Source organism: Pipistrellus hanaki, assembly GCF_964339955.1.
Source record: "Pipistrellus hanaki genome assembly, chromosome: 13".
Classification (NCBI taxonomy): domain Eukaryota; kingdom Metazoa; phylum Chordata; class Mammalia; order Chiroptera; family Vespertilionidae; genus Pipistrellus; species Pipistrellus hanaki.
This window is the reverse complement of record NC_140515.1, coordinates 18593669-18620221: the sequence shown is the minus strand read 5'-3', so window position 1 is coordinate 18620221 and position 26553 is coordinate 18593669. Positions and strand designations below refer to the sequence as shown.

Genomic DNA, 26553 nt, shown 5'->3' with positions numbered 1-26553 from the left:
AGGGAACACCCTTCCTATTGTGAGTATGCTTTACAGAGGGCAACTTCTACTTGGCTTTTCAGAGCTTCTACCTTGTCTTCTAGTTCTTAAAATTAACCAGTCTAAAATAATCAACATCCCCAAAGAGGCATATTGTAGGGTGGCAAACTCTGCTCTCCTTCACCATCAATCCAAGCATCCCTGTGTCTTAGTCTGTTCAGGCTGCTATAACAGTACCATAAACTGGCTTGCTTATGCACAACAGAAATTTACTTATCGCAGTCTGGATGCGGGAAGTCCAAGATCAAGGTTCCAGCCTAATCACCTTGTAGTGAGGGTCCTTTACCTGGTTCACAGCTGGCAGCTGCTCAGTGTCCTCCCGGTGGAAGGGGCAAGGGGCCCCTCTGGAGCCTCTTTGATAAGGCACTAATGCCATTATGAGGATTCACTCTCATGGCCTACTAGTAAGTACCTCCCGAAGGCCCCACCTCCTAATACCATCATATTTGGCAGTTAGTGTTTAAAGTCTAGGGGACATAAACATTCAAACATGACACCTTATTTTGCCCTTCTATTACCTAAAGGAGTCCATTTGCCTGCATGCATCAAAGCCCAGTGAGATGCAAACAGGAGTCTGCAGCAGAGAAAGTAAGGGGTTATTTTTAGGAGGTGGCCCACACCCAGAGTTACAGGTGAGCTAATGCTCCAAGACCTGGCTTCTGAAGGCTCCCAGGGGATAAATTATATAGGGGGAAAATCATTAGTCATGGTGACTAAGGTAGTTAGGGTCGTGGTATCTACTGATTGGTGGGTGCCAGGGTAGGAGTTCAGGGGTTCCTTGGTCAGTGCATCTGGTCCTGATGTCAGCCAAGGTGTCACGTCATCTGACTTAGTTCTGCTTTTCTGGATCTGGAACTGAAACACAGCTGAAGCCTAGATGTGATAGCTAGCTTGACTGAGACTCTGTCAATAGACAGAGGGTCAATAGACAGGTGATATTGTTCCTAAGATTATTGATGCTGAGCAGAACCTCATTAATGACTAAGGGAGTGGACATGCATGGAGGCAGGTGAGTCAGGATGCTGGATGGGGCCAATTTGAATCCAAAGGAAAGAAAGAAGAAAAGGTCATATGAAGGAAATGAAGCTTTTTTTTTTTGTGGTTACACTTCTATAGCCACACCCATTTCCCCCCCACTTGTACACTTGTAACCTTCTATTCCATTCTTAACTCTTGGCAACCACTGATCTTTTCACCATATCTGGAATTTTGTCATAAATACAGATATATATATATATATATATATATATATATATATATATATATATATACACACACACACACACAGATGCATCTTGACCTCTGATGAGATTACATCCCGATAAACCCATCCAAAGTTGAAAACATCAGAAGTTGAAAATGCCTCTAATACACTTAACCTCATAGCTTCGCCCTAGCGTACCTTAAACATGCTCAAACACAGTATTCAAAAACCGCTGGCTGGCAGCACAGTACACATAGAGTATCTGTGATTTACCCTGTGATCCTGGGGCTGACTGGGAACTCACAGCCGCCGACAAGCATCATGAGAAAGTATCACATGCATATTGCTAGCCCAGGGAAAGATAAACATTTATAGCTTGAAGTAGGGTTTCTACTGAATGCTTATTGCTTTCACACCATTGTAAAGTAGAAAGAAAAATCATAAATTGGAGACCATCTGTAGCTTATAATCTTTTGGAATTGGCTTTTTTCACTTAGCATAATTCTCTGGAGATTCATCAAGATGTTGCATGTATTAATAGTTTATTTCTTTTTGTTGCTGAGTAGTATTCCATGCTTTGGATGCAGCAAGGTTTAACCTTTCATGTTAAAGGACATCTGTTTTGTTTCTACTTTGGGGCTCTTAAAATAAAGCTGCTACGAACATCCGTGTACAAGTTTTGTATGAACATAAATTTTTGTTTTGCTGGGCTAAATGCCCGGTGTTGCAATTGCTGGGTTGTATGATAGTTGCACGTTTAATTTTTTAGGAAACTGCCAAACTGTGTTTCAGAGTGGCTGTACTATTTACATTCCCATAGACAGTGTATGAGTGATCCAGTTTCTCTATGCCCTAGCCAGCATTTGGTGTTATTATTTTTTGTTTCAGCCATTCTGATAGGTGTAAAATGATATCTCATTGTGGTCTTAATTTGCATTTGCTTGACAACTAGTAATCTTTAACATATTTTCATGTGTTTATTTGCCATCTGTACATCCTCTTGAAAATAATGTATATTCTCTTGTTGGATGGCATGTTCTAAAACGCTAAGTCAGCTGTCAGTTGATGGTATTGTTGAGTTCCTCTGTATTTTTACTCGTTTTTTGTTTAGTCGTTCTAGCAATTGCTGAGAGAGGGGTGTTGACATCTCCAACTATAATCGTGGATTTGTCAGTTTCTTCTTCATTTCTTTTAGTTTTTGCTTTACATATTTTGCATCTCTGGTATTTGGTGCATATACATTTAAAATTGACATGTCTCTGCTGGTAGATTATCCTTTTATCTTTACATAATGCCCCTGTCTGTCTCTAGTAATTTTCTTTGAAGTCTATCTGATATTTTCACTTATTTTTGATCTTCTGATTTGGGTGTCTTATAAATGAGGCTCTTTTTTTTTTTTTTAGGAGTATATCATTCGGGTACAAAGAGGAATATCTGTAGAAAACAGCTGGCAGGTAAGCATTTGTGTGTGTGTGTGTGTGTGTGTGTGTGTGTGTGATTAGAAAAATGTTTTAAATTTTTATGCATAAATATAAATCCTATTTCTTTTATATATAAATCTTTAGCTTAAAAAAAGTCTTTGTTGTTGAAAGTATTACCTATGTCCCCTTCCCCTCCCCACCTGACCCCCTTTAGTCCACCCCTAGATCTTTAGCTTTTAGACGTATATTATAAAAGGCTTTTCTATTGTTAGTTATTTGGTTTAGTTTGTATATGATGTTATCATGGAGCGTATCTAGGACTTTGTCCTCTGGCTAGACCCAAAGTAGATTACTTGTTTTGTTCCTAGTAGTTAGAACCTCATCCTGTGCAGCCTTGGTTTGGGTGGGGAAGTTAGGGTTCAGTCCACCAGGTGTTCAGGTGAGACAGTGCCCTAGACATTATACAGTTTGGACACTGCCTGTCATGGACTCCCGAGTTCACTCACGGGCATTTCTAGTGCTGGTTCCCTCGTAGGTGTGGCTCCGAGAGAAAATGTCCTGCGGAGATCTAGACGTCTTTCCGATAGACTTGCAGAGGTGGCTGGATTCTGTATGGAGGCCATTTCTTTCCTGTTTTAATCATTATAATTATCTACCCATCTCCTATCTTACCTCATCCTTCACAGCCCAGCTTGACTCTTACCTTTGTTAAAGAACACAATTCAACAGAGTAAATTCGAATCCTAATTGGCTTTATTAAGTGGTTCATGAACTGGGCAGCATCCCATCTTAACAACTAGAGAGGTGCTCTGATGAGCTGTACAAAACAGGAGGTTCTTACAGGCAGAAGGAGGCTGGGCTAAATTAAAAGAATGGATTATTTCAGGCAAGGACACCTTTTCTTAGGGGAAGGCTCGGTCTTACCAGGCAGATTACCTCCAATGTTGATCAGGCAATTCCAGACTGACTGATTTAAAATTCCACTCCTGGGCCCTGGCTCGTGTGGCTCAGTTGGTTGAGTGTTGTCCCATACGCCAAGGACACAGGTTTGATTCCCTAGACCTACTGAATTAAATTCTGGGTGGTAGGGTCCTAGGGGACCTCCAGGTAATTCTTCTGCACATTAACATTTGAGAATCATCAATAATGGTTGAAATCAAACTATATATTCAACAGTAAAATAATTTATTTCCCAGAGCCTGAAGAGCTAGTAGAACTTGGTTATGGCCTAACCTAGTGATTTTCATCTGGTGTGCCACAAGATTTTTTTTTTTAAATAGTCTTCTCTACTTAAGTAATATTTTTTTAAAAATATATATATTTTATTGATTTTCTTACAGAGAGAAAGAGAGAGAGATAGAGTTAGAAACATCGATGAGAGAAAGTCATCGATCAGCTGCCTCTTGCACACCCCCTACTGGGGATGTGCCCGCAACCAAGGTACAACCTTGGTACAGCCTGGGACCTTTCAGTCTGCAGACTGATGCTCTATCCACTGAGCCAAACCGGTTTTGGCCGCCACAAGAATTTTTAAAACATGCAATACCTGACTAGTCAGGAGCACTAACTTATTTTTATTTTATTTTATTGATTTTATATTATTATTATTATTATTATTTTAAAATATATTTTATTGGTTTTATTGGAAATAATCCATTCTTTTAATTTAGCCCAGAGAGAAAGGGAGAGAGATAGAGAGATAGAAACATCAATGAGAGAGAAACATTGACCAGCTGCTTCTTGCACACCCCCTACTGGGGATGTGCCTGCAACCAAGGTACATGCCCTTGACCGGAATCGAACCTGGGACCCTTCAGTCCACAGACCGACGCTCTACCACTGAACCAAACCGGTTTCGGCTATTATTATTTTTTTTTAAGGGGCACTGACTTCTGACAACAGTCAGTACAGCAATAGCCATCTGGTGTGAATGAATCAATATTACACCTTTTTTTTTTTTGGTCAGATTTGCAAAATATATATTTTTTGGTGTGCTGCAGAAATTTAGTAATTAGTTTATGTGTGCTGTGAGATGAAAAAGGAAAGTCACCGGCCTAATCAATGGCATCGGCATAACTAAGAAAGAAGGTATAGACAGTGGAAGCTGGGCTGTCTGCCAAAAGGGGGACTGGGAATCCGAGAGGTGTGGGCGGGGCTCACTGCCTGCAGGCCTGGACCAGTCTCGGGGTGGTGGGGTCTTAACTGGGGGAAGTTGTAGCCAGTCAAGGATGAAATGGCTTCAAAACTGTCCACCTCCTTAATTTTGATTTTATGTTCAGTAAAACTTTTTCTTTTTTTGCTAAATCGTTAAGTCATCTTTCTAGGTGCCTGGTAAATAAGAAAGATATTTAAATGGTGATTTGCCCTGAAAAGATACATCCTCGCTGTCTCTTACCTGTTGGTGTCTTTTGACTTTGGCTGGCAGTATGCCATGGCCCAGCCGGCTCGGGCACACTGCGAGGCCTGTTTTCTGGGCCTGTAAGTTAAGGACCTTGGTGCCAGTGCCCAGGCTCTAGGATGCCAATAAATACTAAATAAGAAAATGGAACGAGATGGTCTTTGCTGAATTAAAACACCACTGTCTTGTCTCTTACAGATTATTAGGAGATACAGTGATTTTGACTTGCTGAACAACAGCCTGCAGGTAAGTCTCTTTTAGAACACTAACCTTGAGATGTCTTAGAAACCAGTTGGAAATGACAATATTGGGAACAAGAAATTAGCAGGTTTCCCTGGCACACAGAACAGATGTCGTGTGGCTCTAAAAATGAACTTTTGGGAACAAACGTGACTTACAATAGTGACCCTGTAACCGCGTACCTCTGGGCTACACTGCATCCTGTACCGCAGCGATGGGAAGTGAGTTATCTCCTTTCTCAGGTCTGGGATCAGTGTGTGGGTTGTTAGAGCTGTTCACTTAGATGGAGCCGGAACTCCCTCCGATGCTGTCTCTAAACCGGGCTGCATAGTCAGCATTGCAGGTCAACGTTCAGTACTAACTAGAGACTTTTTCGGTGTAACTTTTCCTCTTAAATACATAGCTCTAAATCCCTTCGATGTACAGGTCGCCAACTTGGTGGCCATGATGGAGAGAGGGATGAGCTGCAAAGTCTTTGGAGACCCAGCCAGTGCTGGTAATGACCGAAGGGTCCTGGAGGGGCTTTCGTACTGAGGGAAATAGTGGCAATTCCACCCTGTCCTCTCCTGGCAGATTGGTCTTCAGGTGCCGTGGGTTACTGAACACCATTGGGCTGTGTCATAGCTCAGAGTTGACTGGTTACACAAAACCCTTTAAATCTGAGCCAGGACGCTTGGCTTCTTACCAGCTCAGTTGGGAGGTGAAGGACTGATCCCTTCTTTGGTGATCTAGCCATCGTCACTTAGTCCGAGTGACCTCTGGTCCTGTCCAGGAAGGACAGGCCTGCTGGCTGGGAGGGAGCATAATGCTTCCTTTCCATCAAAAGGCCATGTTGAGGCAGTTGATCGATGATTCTCTCTCATCGATGTTTCTAACTCTCTATCCCTCTCTCTTCCTCTCTGTAAAAAATCAATAAAATTGCCGAAACCAGTTTGGCTCAGTGGATAGAGCATCAGCCTGCGGACTGAAAGGTCCTGGGTTTGATTCCGGTCAAGGGCATGTACCTTGGTTGCGGGCACATCCCCAGTAGGGGGTGTGCAAGAGGCAGCTGATCGATGATTCTCGCATCGATGTTTCTAACTCTCTCCCTCTCTCTTCCTTTCTGTAAAAAAATCAATAAACTATATATTTTTAAAAATCAATAAAATATATATTAAAAAAAAAAAAAAAGGCCATGCTGAAGCACGTGTAGCGTTCACACTTTGACATTATTTACAACACCGCTAAAAGTGTGATTGTCTTATTTGCCTTGCGGTAGAGTTGGCCTGAGTATTCGCAAGCCTTTATGTAGTTGCCATATGGCCATGCATTTGACACATGTCGTCTTTTAAAATTTTAATTCTAGAATGACCACTTTAAATCTCCAAATAGAATATTGGCAAAGATTGAATTCTCCTAGTAGATGGGTTTAGTTGGTTTCCTGTATGAGTTTTAATAGCATGTTATTTGCTGTAAGACAAAATGCTGGGCCTGGAGGGACACTGCAGATAAGGCACTAACCAAGTGCAGTTCATTGCAGCCATGGACTGTCTCCCAACCCTTCTAGACAGCCCCACGGTGGGGTGAGCGTTTGAGGGCTAACATTGAGCCTACTGTGGGGATTAACCTTTATGAGCAAGTTTTAAAGAAGGGGGAGTCATCTTTGTACAGTATTTACTGTTCAGCCAGGGCTGAGGAAGAGATGTGGGAGAAATATTTCTCAAATTGAAATTGCCCAGGCCCAGCCCCTAAGAATGGGTTGGGGAAGAGGGTTTTATCTCCTATTTGGAGATATAAGATTGAATGTCTGTGACTATTGAATTATGGCCTTTTTAATATAATAGAACTTTTTTTTTTTTTTTTTTTTTTTTTTTGCTTCAGTGTAATTTTTTCTTTTAAAATGGTTACTACGTGCATCTTACTTTAAATGCAAATATTCATGTGTATTGATGTTGGCTTGTATTGGGCAGGATATGGCCAGACAGCATTTCAAGTGGGAGGTTTTTCTGAATCCAAGTAAACAAACAGAAGAAAGTACATACAGCTTTTTGGCAACAAAATACTTTCAAAACAGCCTCTATAAAACAGACCAAAAGTATTCCAAAACCACAGACTAAGACTGTGACCATGATTTCCAGTGTCTGATTACCCTTCTGACAGATAATGAGTTCCTGCTGAAGAAAGAGAAATATAATACATACAGAGTTGTCTTGAGTTCAATAGGAAAAATGCCTGAGTAAAAAAAAGAAAAGAAAAGAAAGCAGGATGTAAAATTACACATGCAGTAGAGTTTAATTACATGAAATGTTTAGAAAAAAGATTGGAAGGACATAGTCCAAAATGTTAACCATGGTGAGCCCAGTGGTAGGATTATGGGTTATGTTTTTTTTCTGGTTCTTTATACTGTTCTGTACTTTCAAACTTCTCTATAAACAAGCACATGTAAGCTAACACACACACACACACACACACACACACACACACAGAAAAGCTGCACTTTCCCACTTTATATAATGAGCATATTTGTGGTAATAGTGAAGAAAAATCACCACCATATTTTAAAGTCAATATTGAGTTAATGATCATCTAGGGCTGCAATTTTCAACTGGTGGGCCACAAGGATTTTTTTAAAATATTTTTTTTATTTATTTCAGAGAGGAAGAAGAGAGAAAGAAGGAAAGAGAGAGATAGAAAAGCATCAATGTGAGAGAAAAACACCCATCAGTTGCCTCCTGCATGCAGCCTGACTGGGGATTGGACCCACAACCTGGGCATGTGCCCTGACTGGGAATCACACCAGAACCTTTTGGTGTATGGACAATGCTCAACCAACGGAGTCATACTGGCCAGGGCTCCACAAGGATTTTTAAAACATGTTAGTCAAGGGTACTGACCTCTTTTCCCTTTGGCCAATAAAAAAAATGACAACAGCCAACACAAAAATAGTTATTTGATGTGAAGGAATCAAAATTATACCTATTATTTTTGGTAGATCAGCAAAAAAAATATGTTGTTTTTTTGTTGTTGTTGTTGTGCTGCAGAATTTTTGTAATTAGTTTGTGTGCCATGAGATGGAAAAGGTAGAAAATTGCTTATTTAGGAAGACAGCATACCGGAAAGAACAAGAATAAAGCAGGAGTTAAAATGACAGGAACTGGGTAGAGAGCCCCCAGGCGTGAGGAGGAACCCAGGCTCTGTCCTCTACCACCTCAGACTACTTTCCTCTCCTGGTCCTCACTTCCCCCTCTGAACTGAAATAAGAATTAACTGACCAGCCGACTCCCAGAGGTAGCCAGGTGACTTCTCAGGTCTGTTGTAGCTCAAAAGTTTTGTTATTTGAATTTTACTGCCCATTGCTGACATAGGAGAGACTCTCCTTTATACACTAAGGAGAATTGGGACAAACTGAGGCCCTGCTGAGAGTGTAGAACTCCCTAGAATATTCATGGGGATATGCTTGAAGGCAGTGCGTAGATTTTTAAGATCTGATACCAGAAGTGAAAGATTAACAGATTCAGAGTTTGAAGGTTTTTCCTCCAGACAAGAGCTAGTTTTCTTGAAACTGTAATATAGCTTATCATATAATGTAGAGGCATCTACTGGGGCCATTATGGGTTTTAGTCCCCATTTTGGCGATGTCTCCCATCAGCATTGCCATTCTGCAGGTGTTATGAGTGGAAATTTGTGGGACTTCTTGCTGCCTTTCTTGCTCCCTTTCCCTTATACCAGGAACTCAAGAAGGAATCCACGGGGCACGTTAAAGAGGAAAGCGAAGGAAAACGGGATGATGGGGAGTCAAAGCTTTGAGTCACCAGGGAGGAGGTTTCTAGGAAATCGCTGGCTTAGTGACCTTATCACCAATGTGTTAGTGTCTCTCTCCCTCCCTTCTAATCAGTCAGTGGCATTCTAAACTTTATATGCTGAGATTGGAAAGCATTTCAGAAATTCTAGGAGAAAACTGAAAGAGAAAATAAGTCTCTTAAATGCTAATCTTTTTTAAAAGACAAGATTGAAAAATGACACGCACACATAGCACAGTTTCCGTGCTTTTAGGAATGTTTATTGTGCGATCGTACAGTGGGGCAGGAAAACACCTCCAGTGTGTCCAGCAGACTGACACAGCAGGGACACTGTGATCGCAGCTGCGGGCAAAGGACTGTTGCCCGATGATTTGGAAGAGCTGATGGTATGCCGGGCAGATCAATACATTTTCCTAAAGTGAAACGAAGCTTGAGAAAATAGATTAGTAGAAGCTTGGAAGCCACAAGGTTTGAAATAGATACAGTATCAAATTCATTCTCACATCCCCACCATGAATGAAAAATAACCCTACTGAGGTTTGAATCGGATATCAGGTGTCTCTCCATTCTGAGATGTGGGATTCGCCTGGGTACACTGTTGGTCAGGTACCCAGAGCAGGCAAATGTGCAGATGCCTGTTAATGGGATTTCAAAAAATCTTTGCTGTGTATACGATCAGCTTGATAAGCAAAAAGGGTTTCCTTTTTTTTTTTAATTGAAAAAAAGTAATAGTTGAGCAATGAAATAATTTCATAATATAGAAATAAAGATTAATTGACCAACCCACTCCCAGAGGTAGCCATTCTCAAGCAGGTGGTATGAGTCGTTTTTAGACATTTATTGAGCATATATATATCGATGTCCTGAATGAGTGCACACACACACACACACACATACACACCAGATTATATTCTGCAACTTAATAAGAGAGTCTTAAAAATAAAGAAATCAGTTGTGTTTTCATTAATGTATCACCTTTGATTACCCTCTATTACTTAAGTAGAGGCACGGTGCACAAAATTCGTGCATGGGTAGGGTCCCTAGGCCTGGCCAGCAATCAGGGCTGATCCGGGCCTTCCAGCTGCTGGCTGGGCCTCCCTTTCCTGGCTGCTGGCAGGGGCTTTCCTTTGTTCCGCACCACCCCCTGGTGGTCAGCACACGTCATAGTGAGCGATCGAACTCCCGAGGGGATACTTCCTAGGCTTTTATATATACAGATGCTCCTGAAAACATAATAAAGTAACTGGCTTAGATGTATATCGGCTGAGTGATGTGCTTTCTTCATTAGTGTGATTTTTATTCTGCTACTAAAGAATGCTCTTAGGTAAGGCTTCATTGTGTGAATAAGGAAAACACCTGCAATGTGTGTCCTACCGGCAGTGAATTATGCCACAGTAGAAAATTCACTGTAAATGTGCCCTGCCATACTTTCTTATTTGAGAAATAGGCAGTTTGGAATTGTCAGTCAACCTTTTCATCTTGTCCAATATCAAGTTCAAGGTCTTCATTATTATTTGAAAAATACAGGGTGGAACAGGCTAAGTTAGGTTTGCCCACAAGAGTGGTTTCGATTACAGCCTTGTCTGAATTCAGGACAGCCTTCTCTTTAGACCTTTCCCTTAGTCAGTACACATGCCGCTTGCACTGCCCTAATCTAAGCACAAGTGTAGAATAAAGTGATTATACTCATTTAATTAAGGTATTAATCTGACGCTTTGTTTTTAAGTTCGAAAAATAGACTTTAAAGTTTTAAATAATCAGGAAAATGATAGTATGTTGAGCACCTGTATTCATTTTTCTCTTCTCCCAAAGCCACTCTTAAACAGTAAATTTGTCTGACATGCGCTCGCCCGTGTGCACGCGCACACACACACTCACACACACATATCTCAAGGACAAATAGGAAAGGAGAAAATTACAACAAAACATTTGAAACTAAAAATCCAGCAATGAGAACTAACCAATTAATCAGGTTTGGGAAGGCAGAATTCTGACATGGGGGGTGAATTACCCCACTGGGTCCAATTTACACACAGAACCTCCAAAAGTTTTAGCAATTGACACCACAGGTGCTGCCTCCGGTGTGGGCCAAGGTCAAGCTAAAGTCGGGAGTTGAAAGCATGTTTAAGAAGCAGTCAGGTCCCCAAATGGTCCCCATCTGAGCAACTCACACCTGCCCTCCCTCCAGCAGAAACCTGAACGTTTATTCCCAGGAGAGGTCAGAGCAGGTTTTGGACTGGAGAATGTAGGCACAGTTGAAAATATTTACATAATAAACAGGTGCATGGACCCAGCACCCAGCCCTCCTCCTCTGTCCAGCTGCCTTCTTCCTCTCAGCTCCCAGCATACTGGCACTTACACTTCTGGGCAGGAGACCCGAAGATTCTTTTGAGGGGTCTGCCCAGCCTAAGAGGAAAGAGCTAAACACTCAGACTAAACACTAAGGTCACACCTTCTCCCAACGAAACAGCTGAGTGAGGTCATGTGCTACATAAAGCCCACAGCAGGCAAGCCCTGCCCCTCACCCAGAGCTCATACAAGCAGATACTTTTAACATGAAAGTTAACAAGCAAATCAAACAGGAAAACAAACAAACAAATAAACAAACAAACAAAATGTAAGGAAGCAGAATATATGCAGTAAGAGGAACATTTCAGCCCTAGCCAGTTTGGCTCAGTGGATAGAGTGTTGGCCTACGGATTGAAGGGTCCGGGTTCGATTCTGGTCAAGGGCACATGCCCAGGTTGTGGGCTCGACCCCCAATTGAGGGCGTGCAAAAGGCAGCCAGTCATTGCAGGAGGCAGCTGATCAATGATTCTCATCATTGATGTTTCTGACTCTCCCTCTCCTTTCTTCTTTGAAATCAATAAAAAATATATTTTTTTAAAAAAAGGAGAAGAAAAAGATTCAGGCACTTCAGAAAAATTATTTTATAATTTCAGAGAGATAAAAAATTGTATTACATTCAGGATACTATTTGGGGACAGGGAGAGAAGAGTGCTTAAAAATAAAAACGATAATAGTAGAAATGAAAACTCTTTAGAAGGGATGAAAGATAAAGGAAATATCCCAGAAAACTTTTTCAGTAGAAAAAAAAAAAAAAAAAGGTTAGCAAAAGTGGAAAATAGGAGAGAAAAGATAAGACTAGAGGATTAGCTCAGAAGGTCCAATATTGGAAAACAGGAATTCCAAGAAAAGAAAGCAAAGGGCATGGAGAGGAAGAAGTAATGCCGTGATACAAGAAAATACCAAAGAGTGTAAGAATATTAGCTTTATTGGTTTCTAGAATGAAAGGGCTGAGTACTGAGCAGAGAGATCAAGGTAGGCCCACATGAAGGCACATGGAATTCACAAACTGAAGTCAAAGAGACAGTCCTAAAAACTTAAACAGAAGGAAAAACAAAACAGAATCTGGAATTTTGAACCTTTAGCAGCACCAGAAACCAGAAGACAGTTGCTATGCAAGGAGGTCAGACCTCAGCGTACTGCTTGCCGTTTCCAAAGAAATGACCCGGAGGACTGGCTGTGAGAGACGTGGGTTTATGAGGACTTGTGTGCGCACCAGTGGTGCTGCTGGTGGGTGAAGCTTCCTGCAGCACAGGCTTCTCAGCACCGGCAATACAGAGCACAGAAACCAAAGCACAGGGGCCACTGGTGAGGGCGTGGGGGGCATGGGGGGGCGCATACTTGCATGCAAACTGAGTGAGATCAAAACCGAGCTGTTTCTCTGCAGTAGTTTACAGTCTGGGTTCACTGTAGACGCAGTTTCTCTTTGGCCATGTCTTGACCGAGGAGCTGGCCAGGCTCCCGGGTCAGTCCCACAGCACGCTCACAGATGGCCTTCACTGTGTTCCATGGGGGGGGGGGGGGGGGAGTTGGAGCTTGGGAAGAGGCCCATGTTCTCACCTACCAGACAGCAATAAAGTGTTTCTTAATCATTGACAGAATTACCTATGTCCCCCACTTACCCCCTCTTTGTCCCTCTCCACCCAGCCCCAGCCCCACCCCAGCCTTCATCACACTATTGTCTATGTCCCCGGGCTATACATACACAGTATGCATATACGTTCTTTGGTTAATTTCTTCCCATCCTCTCCTCCTCCTCCTCTCTGAGATCTTTCAGTCTGTTCTATGCATCAATAAAGTAATGCTTAGGCCATTGTGGCTCAGTGGTTGAGCATCAACTATGAACCAGGAGGTCATGGTTTGATTTCTGATCAGGGCATATGCCCTGGTTGCAGACTCGATCCCCAGTGTGGGGCGTGCAGGAGGCAGCCAATCAATGATTCTCTCTCTCTCTCATCATTGATGTTTCTATCTCTTTCTCTCTCTCCCTTCATCTCTGAAATCAATTTTTAAAAATATCTATTTTTTTAAATTGTTCTCTTTTTAAAAAAAAAAGAAGAAAGTAATGCTTAAAAATTCTGAAGAAAAAATATTTTCAACTTAGAATTCCACATCAAAATTTGCTATCAATCAAGTGTGAGGGTAGAGGAAAGACAAATCTAGACACGCAGGTTTTCAAAAACTTGTCCCCCTTTTGGGAAGTCTACAGAGGATAGCTCCACCAAAAATAAGGGGGATATCTAAGAAAAAGGGTGGCTGTGGAAATCACAGGAGGAAGGCGCATGCGCCTCCTGCATGGTGGTGAGGGGAGGGCCCAGGATGCCAGCAGGAGGTGTAGGGACCGGCAGTCCTGCCCGAAGCAGGTTGGTGGGCTCTGGAAGGTACTTCTCAGGAAGATGAAATCGATGCATCTCTGTATGTGAATGTGTTGAGAAAGGCATAGCTGAGAGTTTGAGGTTGAATAGAAAACCTAGAAATAGAAAGGAAGCATGTTAGCGTAGTAGGCATGGCATTTGGGCTCTGTTCTGAATATCATTACCTAATGTAAACATGAGTACTGCACTCAGTAGAGTTGTAACTACTATATTGGAATGTTTAGTGACAGGTGGTGAGGTCAGGATAGTGAAAGAACTTAATCCTCATTTTCCATGCTAGGAAACATAGATGATTCCTAAAAATTATAAATGGAGATATAAAAATCTCAACATTCCCCACTGCCAAAAGATTGGCTGTAAGAATTGAACATGACTCTCTCCAGGGTTTGGGGAACGGATGTGTAATCTGGTGTTGAGGGCGAAGGAGGGATGTCATGAGACTGTGTATAATAATACAAAAAGAACTGTTTGACTCTTGAAATTACGTTCATATGTAAGGTTGATAAAAAGAAAAACACTTTTTAAAAATCAAGTTTCATAGTTGCTATGCATAATGCAATATTTTATGAATTCTAAGATGCATATTTTTCCCCACATTTTTATATCACTAAAATTAGGATGCATCTTGACATCTGTAGTGTCTTAGATGTAATGTAAAATACAATGGCTCGGGATTCTGGTATTATGTCTTATTTGGGAATGACCTGAGTATAATCCTCTTTTCTTAATTTAAGATTGCAGGCCTAAGTCTACCTCTTCCTCCCAAGAAACTGATTGGTAACATGGACCGTGAATTCATAGCCGAGAGGCAGAAAGGTCTCCAGAACTATCTCAACGTTATCACCACAAATCACATCTTGTCTAATTGTGAGCTGGTTAAGAAATTTTTAGATCCAAACAGCTATTCCGCAAACTACACTGGTAAGCAGAGGGACCTGTGCTTTGCTAGAGATAAAACATGTGGGAGAAACTCTTCTTTCCAAATGGGAGGATGTGTGTGTTTGTTATAGGGCATTATTCACTTATTCATTCTTGCCTGATTGTAATTTACTGAAATGTATAGGAAGAAGATAATTACTTCGAATATGTTTGTAAAGTCTACACAGAAAACTCTGGAAGAGAAGTTATTGTGTCTGTGTCCTTACAGTCTTGTCTTTGTTAACTTCCCTGACAGAATAGAGAGTAAAGAAGCCATGGTGATCTATACAGTAATCAATTGATTTGTATTTGGCTCCATTTTTGTATTTATAGCTGTACAGTGTGTCTGGTTTTTCTCGGAATTACTTAACAAAACAGTGGCTCTGAAGGGTCCTGCCTGTGTTCTCAGTCTTCCACCAGGATTGACTCAGGGCAGAGCATGAGGAGGAGATAGCTCCCTGGACCGGGCGGCAGCCAGGGGAGCGAGGTGGGAAGGGCACCCATTCCACACAAAGCTGACATCACTAACCTGAGCCTGTGTCCGCCGAACGGGTGATTACATGTTGAATTCACTCTGGCGTGGCCTTGAACAGACCAATGGGAACCATTGTAGAACTGAGCTAATGATTAGAATTCAGATGACTTGTTAGAGCTAAATCATGCTTAGAGTCTGTCTAAGTGGAACTCTGTGTGTTATTAATAGATAGTTTACACGCTAGTTTTGGGAGGCTCAAACACTACCTTTGAAGCAATTTGTGAGAGGCACTTTGATTCCTGTTTCAGAGAGAGGGAAGTAGAGGCCTGCTTGTCAGGCACCAAACTTCTCTGCATAACAGAACCACGTGGGGAGCTTTACAGAATCCTGATGTCCAACCACACTCTGCAGGGCAGCTTCTTGTTTTATTGCTGTTTTTATCGATTTTAGAGAGAAATAGGAAGGGAAGGAAGGAAGAGGGTAGGGAGAGTAGAGGGGGGGGGGGAGATTAGTTTGTTGTTCCACTTATTTATGCATTCATTGGTTGATTCTTGTATGTGCCTACCTAGGGATCAAACCCTCAACCTTAGCATATTAGGACGATGCTCTAACCAGCTGAGCTCCCCAGCCAGGGCTGCTGGGGGCAGGGCTGGGTGCTGGGGGAGCAGGCTGGAGGAATACACCCTCCCTGCTCTCCGGGAGCTTGTACCAGAAGTATATTGAGTCACCTGGAGTCAGAGCTGGAAGGGATCTTAAAGCAGCCACATCAAGACCTACCCTCTCATTTTCTAGGTGAGAGGCCCCGAGAGGGAAGGCCTTGCCTAGGATGGCACATTTGCATGACTGTGTGAGTACAGTGTTTGAGTGTTTTCCGATTAAAATGCTGCTCAGCTGGTTTGCCTCAATGGATAGAGCATTGGCCTGCAGACTGAAGGGTCCCAGGTTCCATTCTGGTCAAGGATACATGACTGGGTTGCGGGCTCAATCCCAATAGGGGCCAAGTAAAAGGCAGCCGATCAAGGACTCTCTCTCATCATTTTGTCTCCCTCTCCCTTCATCCCTGAAATCAATACAAATATAAATAAATAAATAAATAAATAAATAAATAAATAAATAAAACACTGCTAAGACCTGGAAGGTGGTCTGATCCCTAGATCTCCTTCTAGGGTACCTCTCTCATGCTGCCAGTGTCCTTGACCTTCCCCCACCCCCTCGCTCTCTCAGCAAGGTGCATAGTCAGGAGTCCAAAGCAGGAGGACAAGAGGGCCGCTCAGAACCCAAATACTCACGAGTTGCCATGATGAGAGGACAGACACATCCTGTGATGGAGCAGTAGCAGCTAGTGGCTGTTTTCAAAGAAATGCTGATTTATTTCTCCCTTTAAGTGAACTGTCCGAACTTGTCTAGCCTTTGGGCTGACTCACCAGTAGTCTCCGGAACGGGATGCCCAGGCGCCCAGCCTCCTCCTCTGAGCCATTCCCCAGCAAGCCGGCGGACTTGTCCAGGCTCCCCCAAACCCAGCGGCTCATCGCCCTCTGGGGGGTTGTGAGGTGCTCATTTGAATTAGGGAATCTAATTGAGGACCAGCTATCGCACAGGGGGAACAAGTACCTCCCGGTCGTGAGGGGTTTGTGTGGACACACACACACACACACACACACAGCCCCCTTATTTGATTCACAAGGCACTTCTATCGTGTAAAAGGCTCACTGCTTTTGTAGCCATCTTCCCACTCAAACCTCAGACTCCCTCAGAGTACGGGGGGTTTAATGTCCACACACAAGGCAGTTGGACCAGAAACAGGAGGCCTGGATCCTAGTCCCAGCTTGGTGGTCAGCAGCATTTCCCCTCTGGCTTCAGGGTCCAGGCCTATAAAACAAGAGTTGGGGGAGGGGATAGCGACTGAGCAGTGATGAAGCTCCCTCTGGTCTTAAAGCCCCAGGAATCCCTCAATAGCTCAATAGTGGTGGGCTCCCCGATAAAAAGAGGGAAGGAGAGGTTGGGGGTGGGGTTACATTCAGACTAGGCAGGATGAATTGGAGAAGATGTTGGATGTGCAGGCCTCTGCAACACCACTTCCTGTAGATTAGTGGCCTGGAGCCCAACTGCACGACTTGCGGGGGGGGGGGGGGGGGCGCGGGGGCGCGGGGGGGCGGCGGGTAGGGGCTGTCAGTGTTAGTTCCCTGTCGTCATCCCATGGGCAGCTGGTACTTTTGAGCTGAGAAGTCTGAGCTCTTTGGGAAGCACAGGCATTTACTGAGTCTGAATCCTGCCCCCCCCCCCCCCCCCCCCCCGTGTCTATCAGTGCTAAAGGAATAGAAGCCAGATGCTGTCCTTTTCATGGCTTTCATGTTCTAAGAGGAGAGAGCATCCACACCCATTGAACATGTTTGGGACCTTTAGTTCTCGCAGCATGAAACTCCTACTGTATTCCAGATGCCAGGAGGAGGAATACAGTGACAAGGAAGGAATAGTCTCTCTCCCACCCCACCCCCACCCCCTGCAGGGAGAGCACTATGGCAGGGTAAATGGGGCAGCACCTTGGAGGGGGTGTTGGAGAGGGAGTAGGATTGCAGATTATTTATTTATTTATTTATTTTAAATCTTCACTCGATATTTTCCCATTGATTTTTAGAGAGAGTGGAGAGACAGAGAGAAATATCAATGTGGGAGAAGCACATTGATTGGATGGCTTCTGCATGAGCCTGACCAGGGCCCAGGTGGGTTGTGGATGATCTAGATCTGAAGATGGAGAAAGGCTTCCCAGAAGAGCTGATACCTACAGGGAAACCAGAGGGGTGAGCTGAAGTCAGCCAGGTCCAGAGTCAGGAGCAGAGCTCCAGGGGAGAGGGGCATTTCCCTATGGCTTACCCAGACTAAGGTATACCCTTCCACCGATGTTTCTGGTCTGGTAGAATAGAGTGGCCCTACTGCAGGGCAGCCTGTGAGCGAACCCCAAAGGAGAGGGACAGGTGCAGCACTGGGAGTGTGCCGGGAGGGAGAGAGGGCTTCTGGTCAAGGGAGCAGCAAGTTTGGGCTGAGCCTCAAAGGACAGATGAGCAAGAATGGAAAATGCTGAGGGGTGGGGCCACGCCAGTCCGCAGGGGCTGAAGGAGGCAGATCTGTGTGTGAAGACGGAGCCAGAGCCAGGTTGTGCGCTGGGCTGAGAAGCTTGGTCTTGAATTGGTAAGGAAATGAGGTGCCAATGAAGGCTTCTGAGCTGAGGAATGGATTCTTAGGATTGAAGTGTGTTGCTGAGTCTGGGGTGGGGGGATTAAAATTGGGAGCATAGAAGTCATGTGATTTACTTGACAGTAAGTCATAGTTGAGTGGAAAGGAAATGTCTCTCTACAATTCCCGAATAAAAGCTGTTTCCTAGTCCTCAACTTACCAGTAACAAAGCTAGCACATTCCATTTGTTCACAGCTATTACCCCATTTCTAAAACACTGTACACTGCACAGTGACATACAGTGAATGTCCTTGACTAGTGAGTCACTGTTAGGTTTGAACAGACTGTTCTTCACAGTCTCTTAGAATGACATGGTACCGCATTTAGAAAGTATTTTTCTCTAGAGGCCTGGTGCGTGAAATTTGTCCAATGGGGTGGGGGGGTGTCCTCAGCCCTGCCTGTGCCTCTAGAAGTCTGGGAGACCTTGGAGAATATCCATGGAGGTGGGAGAGGCTTCCTCCACTGCCTCTGTGCTCGCCAGCCATGAGCCCAGCTTCTGGCTGAGCGGCACTCCCCCTGTGAAGTACACTGACCAGTAGGGGGCAGCTCCTACATTGAGCAGGATCATACGGAAAGCAGCTCTTCTACATCCCCCGAGAGATCCCAGATTGCGAGAGGTCACAAGCCAGGCACAGGGATCCCATTGGTGCATGATCGGGGCTGGGAAGGGACGTGGGAGGTTGGCCAGCCAAGGAGGGACCACAGGAGGGCTCCAGGGCATGTCTGGCCTGTCTCCCTGAATCCCGAATGGCCAGACCCCAGCAGCAAACCAACCTACTACCGTAGTTGGAGTGTCTGCCCCCTGGTGGTCAGTGCATATCATAGCGACTGGTTGATTGATTGACTCTCTGCCCCCTGGTGGTCAGTGCATGTCATAGCCAGCAGTTGAGCTGCCTTAACATATCATTAGCATATTGCACTTCAATTAGTTGAATGACCGACCAGACAACTGGACACTTAGCATATTAGGCTTTTATTATATAGGATGATCTCTCTCAAAGTTGATATGAATGATTTTCATTTTAAAGAAATTCCTTTTAAGTTTGTTTACATTCACATTATTTTGTAAATACTAAAAACATATTGTAACACTAATGATGGAAGAGGTCCAGAGTTCCCAGTGTTGATACTGAAAACATATATGCTTCTGTCAACCCAGCCCCTCCAAATGGTTTATTATCACATGGAGTAGTTAGAACTAAGGTAAACGGAGTCAGCTTTGTATTTGGTCCTCACATGTTTTCTTCTGTGTGGATGGACTGACACTTTACATATTGAGTCAGTAAACAAATAGCTAGTGGGTTTTCTTCCCTGAACCTCTTAACTCGGAATGTACTGTAAGTTCATCCAAATGATAATGTGAGCCCAGCTCTCGGCAGGGGAACCCAGCCTAGATAATTTGGACACGTGGAGAGCCTTTTTGCCAATCCCCACGCCTCACCAGTCTGTCTGGACTATAATTAATGTGAGGCAGAGGTGCAGTCCACAGTGAATCTGCAGAATTTGTTTGCTTTTTGTAGGAACAACTAAGGAACAGTTATCCTGATAATTTCTTAATATGGTAAACTTCAGAGAACTTGCTCTTCTCAATGTCTTCTTAAAAGGAGGAAACAGCCGAAACTGGTTTGGCTCAGTGGATAGAGCGTCGGCCTGCAGACTGAAGGGTCCCAGGTTCGGTTCCTGCGGGCACTTCCCCAGTGGGGGTGTGCAGGAGGCAGCTGATCGATGTTTCTCTCTCATCGATGTTTCTAACTCTCTATCCCTCTCTCTTCCTCTCTGTAAAAAATCAATAAAGTATAAAAGTAAAAAAAAAAAAAAAAAAAAAAAAGGAGGAAACATTCTCATGATGAACGAATACAAAAGGAAGGGACTTTTTCCAGTAAACAGGCAGGCCATCGCTTCCCACAATAGGACTGTGTTGCTGCTGTACACAGACGGCTTTCTAAATTGCTGGCTTTTATTTCCAGGGCATATTTAAGGCTAATCGCTTCTTTGTTGGTGAAAGCTATAATTCCCTGAGAAATAGGGATGGGATAAATATCACTTGGAGCAACACTGAATACTCTTCAGGCTGACCTTAGAACACATTTTGAGTTTTGTGCTTGGGTTGGGGCCTGGTGCATACATTGAATTTTTGGCTTATACCAGCTAGTTTACATACTCTTTTTTTTCTTTAATAAACCTTTTACTTTGAAACAATTGTAGATTTACAGAAGAATGGCAGTGATAGTGCAGAGAGTTTCTATGTAACCCTCACCAATTTCCCCCGATGTCACAGCTTACATAACCATGGCATGCTTTCCAAAACTAGAAAATTAACTTTGGTGCTTTTTGACTACAGATTTTACTCAGATTTCACTAATTTTCCCACTAATGTCCTTTTTCTATTCCAGATCCAGTCTAGAATCTCACATTGCATTTAGTCTCGGTGTGTGTTTGTGTGTGTCTGTGTGTGTAATTAAGTTTTTTAAATAAGGTCATAGACTATAAGACTTTCATTTGCAAGGATATCTTAAGCGTATGGTACTTTCCTGATATGTTTGACTAATGAGTTTCTAAAATGTCTTTGCAGAGATTGCCTTACAACATGTTTCCATGTTCTTCCGATCCGAACCCAAGTGGGAGGTAGTGGAACCATTGAAAGACATAGGTGAGAAACTGGCATGCCCATTCTGTTAGGAAAGGCAGATCCTGTACTGGGTTCTTTGTCACGCTTCCCTGTATGTATTCCAAGAGAGCTCTTAAATGCAGGTGATTTCTTTTTCTTTTTGCCCCCCTATTGCTTGAGGATGCAGTCCTTAACTTTTACTACTTAGTGAATCTTATTTCAAGCTCTCTCTGAGGATTTTGATGAAAGTAACATATCTTCAGCGTGGTTTAATCACTCATTCCTCGTCTTGCTTTTCCACTAAATCTAAACTGAAGTGCTGTTTTCCTGTTTCTGTGAATAAAGTAATTTTTTTGCTGTTTTTAATGTAGTCTTTACCATGTCAACATTACTATTGTAAATGGTTGTTTTATTTGTGCCTGTATAGCTATGGATAATATTGCAAAGCTTAATTTTTTTTTTAATTACTCAGTCAATGAAATGCATCCATCGGCACAAAAATTATGTAGCTGTAACACATTTCTGCTTTTATGGCAGGTTGGAGGATAAGGAAGAAATATTTCTTGATGAAGATTAAAAACCAGCCCAAGGAACGGCTCGTGTTAAGCTGGGTAAGCTGGTTTTTGTGTCAGCCTCATTTCAGGGATCTTAGATGGATTTGGGAAAGCAGATATTGACGAGGACTATGGAATTACTTTGTGCTCCTGCATGTTATTAAGGCCTGGTCAGTCCCACTTCAAAGGAGCCTCATTTTAAGTCACTTTGCTTACATATTTGCTTATTTGTATGTGATTATATTTGATCAACTAATAAACATTTGGAAAGAAAGAGGAATAGTTTTCTGGAACCCATTTGGGGTTGGCAGTTCTGCAGTTTGTTTTAAAGGAAGTACTTGGGCATTACTTGGTTTTCTCTCACTTTGGGAGTCCTGGTGATACATGTGATTAATGGAATTCAGTAAGATTACAAGTAAGTTCTGCTTTTTATAGGCTTGTATTCTTTCTCTCCAGAAAGGCTGTGAGGCAGCTAGACTTAGGTGGTTTTCATCTCTGTTAACATTCATACATTTGGACAAACAAAAAGGAGAGAGAGACATGGGAACTTTTCTTTTCTTTTATGGCTAACGGCAGCTCCTTGACATTTCTTTCCATTTTTTAGGCTGACCTTGGCCCTGACAAGTATCTGTCAGATAAAGATCTTCAGTGTCTCATCAAGCTTCTGCCTTCCTGTTTGGTGAGTACACGTCCTTCTATTCTTGGCGCCGATGACGTATTCACAGTGTTTTTTTGTGGGCAGAAGGAGCTGGACATACTCAAAGAATGGAGAGTTGTACTGGATTTTAGTTCAGACTGAAGTTGTTCCGTAGAACACCTACTGCCAGTCCCATCCATTGGGGGCTACTAAAGTGGCATTTGTAATACACGACCCATTAAATGTGGTAATTTAAATGTAGAGTGAGTTTTAAGCAAATATCAGAATAGGAACTAGCCACTTTGTTGTTGGTGAAGATGTTTATATCAATGGAATGAAAAGCCTGAGAAAACAACTAATGTGGGTTTAGGTAAGCTGCATGAGGGAAAGGCAAAATAACCCTTTTGCTGGCTGAGTTACTATTCTCACAGGCTAACCAAGTGGTGTTTAGGAATACCTGGCGTTATTTAGGCTAATCCACAATTCTAATCCCAGGCATTCGATGAAAAGAACCACATCAGTATATTTCAGAATAGATGCAGGATGTCTTCAGGAAGCTGAGTTAGTGCTGATGTTCTTTATCTGTGGTCTGCACGAGGATGTGGGGAGTCAGTCATGGCCGAGCAGTGACGCTGACCTGTCCAATCTGTTGGCAAGTTTGTTTTTGAAGACAGAGTGTCTTGTCAAGCTAGCAAAACCAAGCTGTTAATGAGGTATAATGTGAAGCCAAGAAAAATGCTGTGGTCTTTGAGTCTGATTAATTGTGTGACTCAGGCTGGCAGCACTCAATTCTAAATTTCTTTTAATGGATATGCTTTTTAAAAAGAAGGTAGTGCAGACAAGTGATACATATTAATTGCAAAAAAGTCAGAAAACACAGATAAGCAAAAAAAATAGAAAAAAGAAAGGAAACTCACCCCTGTTTTCAACTAACCAGAAATATGTTACTTTTTTAGAATACACACACACACACACACACACACACACACACATTCTATACATATTTAAAACCTGATTTTTTTGTTAATATTAAACCTTGGACATCTTTTATTTTAAAAAATATAGCATATTATCATTATTACTGGCTGCATAGAATTAGCATTGGCTATACCTCAGTTTACTCAGTGAATCTAGATATTTGGATCACCTCCAGTTTTTTCCTTTAAAAAAAATCCATAGTGAACAATTTTAGCTGAATGTTTGTATCCATCCTTAATTATTTTCTTAAGATAAACAACTAGAATTAATAAGTAATTATAGGGAGATATTTTGAGACTATAAATATCTCATTCTTTTTCAAACCCACTAATTTTAGCAATCATTGAGACTTTCTAACCCTATTATTCCTCTTATATTTATTAGTTGGCATTGTATTGTAAGGAAGCACTTCCTCTTGCGCGCGCCCCTCTCTCCCCTTAAAATATATTTGTATTGATTTCTGAGAGGGAGAGAGAAGGAGATGGAAACATCAGTGATGAGAGAGAATCATTGATCAGCTGCCTCCTGCACACCCCCTACAGGGGATGGAGTCCACACCCTGGGTATGTGCCCTGACCTAGAATTGAACCATCACCTCCTGGTTCATAGGCTGACGGTCAACCACTGAGCCATGCTGGCTGGGCATTGTCCCTTTTTTATTAAAATCTGTAGGGATCAAGGGTTTTTATTTATCCCTTGGGTCTCTTTTTGGGGTGAGGAAATGTTCTAAAATTAGATTGTGTGATAATTGCACAACTCTGAAAATACTGAAAACTATTGAACTGTGCACTTTAAATAGAAGAATTGGAATGCTATGTGAATTATAATTCAGTAAAGCTATTAAAATGTCACCAGAAACCGTTCTTATGTGATGGTTAAGAGAAACTTGATAATCAATTACCATGTTTTCCTGGGCACATCCTTCCACCCCTCAACCCACTGGACCTCTGGTCCCCAAATCTTTGCGCAGCTCAGCTCCCTTGCATTTAAATTTTCATGGTACTTTTTTGAGCTAATGGACATTGTAACCCCTGTCCGGAGCCAACTGGTTCATGTAACCAACATTTCAGCTCATATGAATACCTTCAGTCATTAATAATTTGTCTTACACCCCACCCACTTGGTTGACGTCAGTTCCCATCTCAAGAGGACACTGAGTCATCACATTGCGTATTTCAGGAGAACTGGAAGATTCATGGAGCTGCTTTGGGAAATGACCAAGTTCCCCAAAATGCTGCTTCTGCGTGTTTTCTGCTGTCATGCCCCCTGGCTGGGCACTGTGCAGCAGTGTGGAATGTTGGGTAAAGCTGTGAATGAGGACACATTTATCCTGTCCCCACGTGGTTGTCCTAGGATTTGGCTGTATTCTTTACCAATTTATACAGGCAGGATATTAAAATCACTGCTCCAGAAACTCAGACTTTCCATCACACTTTTGCTTGAACTTGGAGAATATGTGTATCAAAGCAGATGCCTTCCCTGTGAAGCTTGTCACATAAGTTACCAATTCCTTTTGTCCTTACTGTTTATGTCCCTCCTCCCATCTAAAGGAAGATGTACAGGTTGCTCATCTGATACCTGGGAAATGCCCTGTGTTCGGGGAATATCCTCACATTTTTATGCAGTGAAACACCAAGATGGTCTGAGACTCTGCATAGCCAGATCCTGGTGTGAAAGGACCTATGTGCCGATGCAGATAAACGTGACTTCCTTTCTTGTTTTGGCAGCACCCTTACATCTATCGGGTCACCTTTGCCACAGCTAACGAGTCCTCAGCATTGCTTATTAGGATGTTTAATGAAAAAGGCACTCTGAAGGACCTGATCTATAAGGTACTTGGACAAGTTCATGGTCGGAAAGAAGTTTTCAAGTCCCTTTGGAACCTGTTATATAGATGCTCTATTCCTAAGGTTCAGGAGCTGAGGGTGTTATTTTAAATTTATCTTGAATCTAGTAATAAGTATTATTCAGTTTGGTTAAAAAGCATTCCCTTTCCCACATGAGGGGAGGTTTAATGATGATGTCCATTGCATTGGATTCATTTTAAAATTGTGTCTTTCATTTAACAAAGCAATATCAAACTATCTCAAAGTTGGGGGAAATTTTTTTAAATAATAGTGAAACATTCTAACAGTATATAAGACTTTGGGGTCAGCTAAGGCCAAGGTAGGCACATCTTCACTGAACAGAAAGGGGATGAGACCCAGGCCAGCCTCTTCCTACCCGCTGCACGGACTGTTGTGTTCTAAAGCCCGCCTCCTGCACTGCGCCCCCTCTGCTGAGCCTGCCTGCGGGGAGCCTGGGAGCAGCTGACCTTTCTGCTGCTGCTCTCTTACATACTCTTTGTTTTTCTCCAAAGTCAAAACCAAAAGACCCCTTCCTTAAAAAGTACTGCAACCCTAAGAAGATTCAAGGCCTGGAACTCCAGCAAATAAAAACATATGGGCGGCAAATATTAGAGGTAAGAGGTGTTTAATTTTTAAGTTGCATTGGAATTTCACCCAGCATTCCAGTATTCTTTTTTTTAATAATTTTATTGATTTCTTAGAAAGAGAGGAAAGGAGAGAGACAGAAACATTGATGAGAGAGAAATATCATCAATAGGCTGTCTCCTACACGCCACCCACTAAGCATCAAGCCTGAAACCCCGGGCATGTGCCCTGACCTTGGTTCATGGATGGATGCTTAATCATTGAGCCACTCTGGTCGGGCATGGAAAGTTCTTAAGCAATTTCCAAAGTAGTTCAAGGTGTCTGATTGTTTATAAACTGATGGCATTGCCAAAAAAGCAAACATTTGAGACAAAGACTAATTTAGAGCTACAAAATTCCAAAAAGCTTCGCTGCTGGACTCATGTCTGACTTTTAAGAACTTAACTATGTGGGCACCAACCTTTGTGTTATTTTGGTTGATTTTTATCTGTGTGATAAGATTTTTAAAAAAATGTTTTTATTGATATCAGAGAGAGAGGGAGAGACAGATAGAAACATCAATGATGAGAGAGTATCATAGATTGGTTGCCCCTTGCATGCCCCCTACTGGGGATAGAGCCCACATCCCTGGCATGTGCCAGGGATCGGTAATCGAACCTCTAATGAACAATAATAGTGGTTCATTGTAGTAGAGTCGGTGATATGGGAGGGGAGTGGACTGACTGTTCTCGGGGAAAGGGAGGGAGGAAGAGACTGAACATAAACTGTGCACCTATGGATGAGGACAATGGGGGGTGGGAAGGGGGTGGAGTGTGGGATGGGAACCTGGTGGAAGGGGGAAGAAATGAGGAACCTTTGTAATAATATGAATAATAAAGATTGATTAAAAAAAAAAAATCGAACCTCTACCTCCTGGTT

The 26553-nt window shown here is 42.7% G+C and overlaps 1 protein-coding gene across 10 annotated transcripts in view; it reads left to right on the top strand.

Annotated features, from left to right (window-relative positions):
- The window catches only part of PXK (PX domain containing serine/threonine kinase like), a 73046-nt gene that overhangs the window by 22859 nt on the left and 23634 nt on the right, over positions 1-26553 (top strand). For all 10 annotated transcript variants that reach the window (XM_084903065.1, XM_084903071.1, XM_084903063.1 and 7 more), the window contains exons 2-9: positions 2647-2697; positions 5261-5308; positions 14537-14723; positions 20999-21076; positions 21572-21645; positions 22193-22267; positions 24931-25035; positions 25563-25664. In XM_084903065.1, the coding sequence (XP_084759191.1) occupies positions 2647-2697; positions 5261-5308; positions 14537-14723; positions 20999-21076; positions 21572-21645; positions 22193-22267; positions 24931-25035; positions 25563-25664 (720 nt within the window). The remainder of the gene's footprint in view (positions 1-2646; positions 2698-5260; positions 5309-14536; positions 14724-20998; positions 21077-21571; positions 21646-22192; positions 22268-24930; positions 25036-25562; positions 25665-26553) is intronic.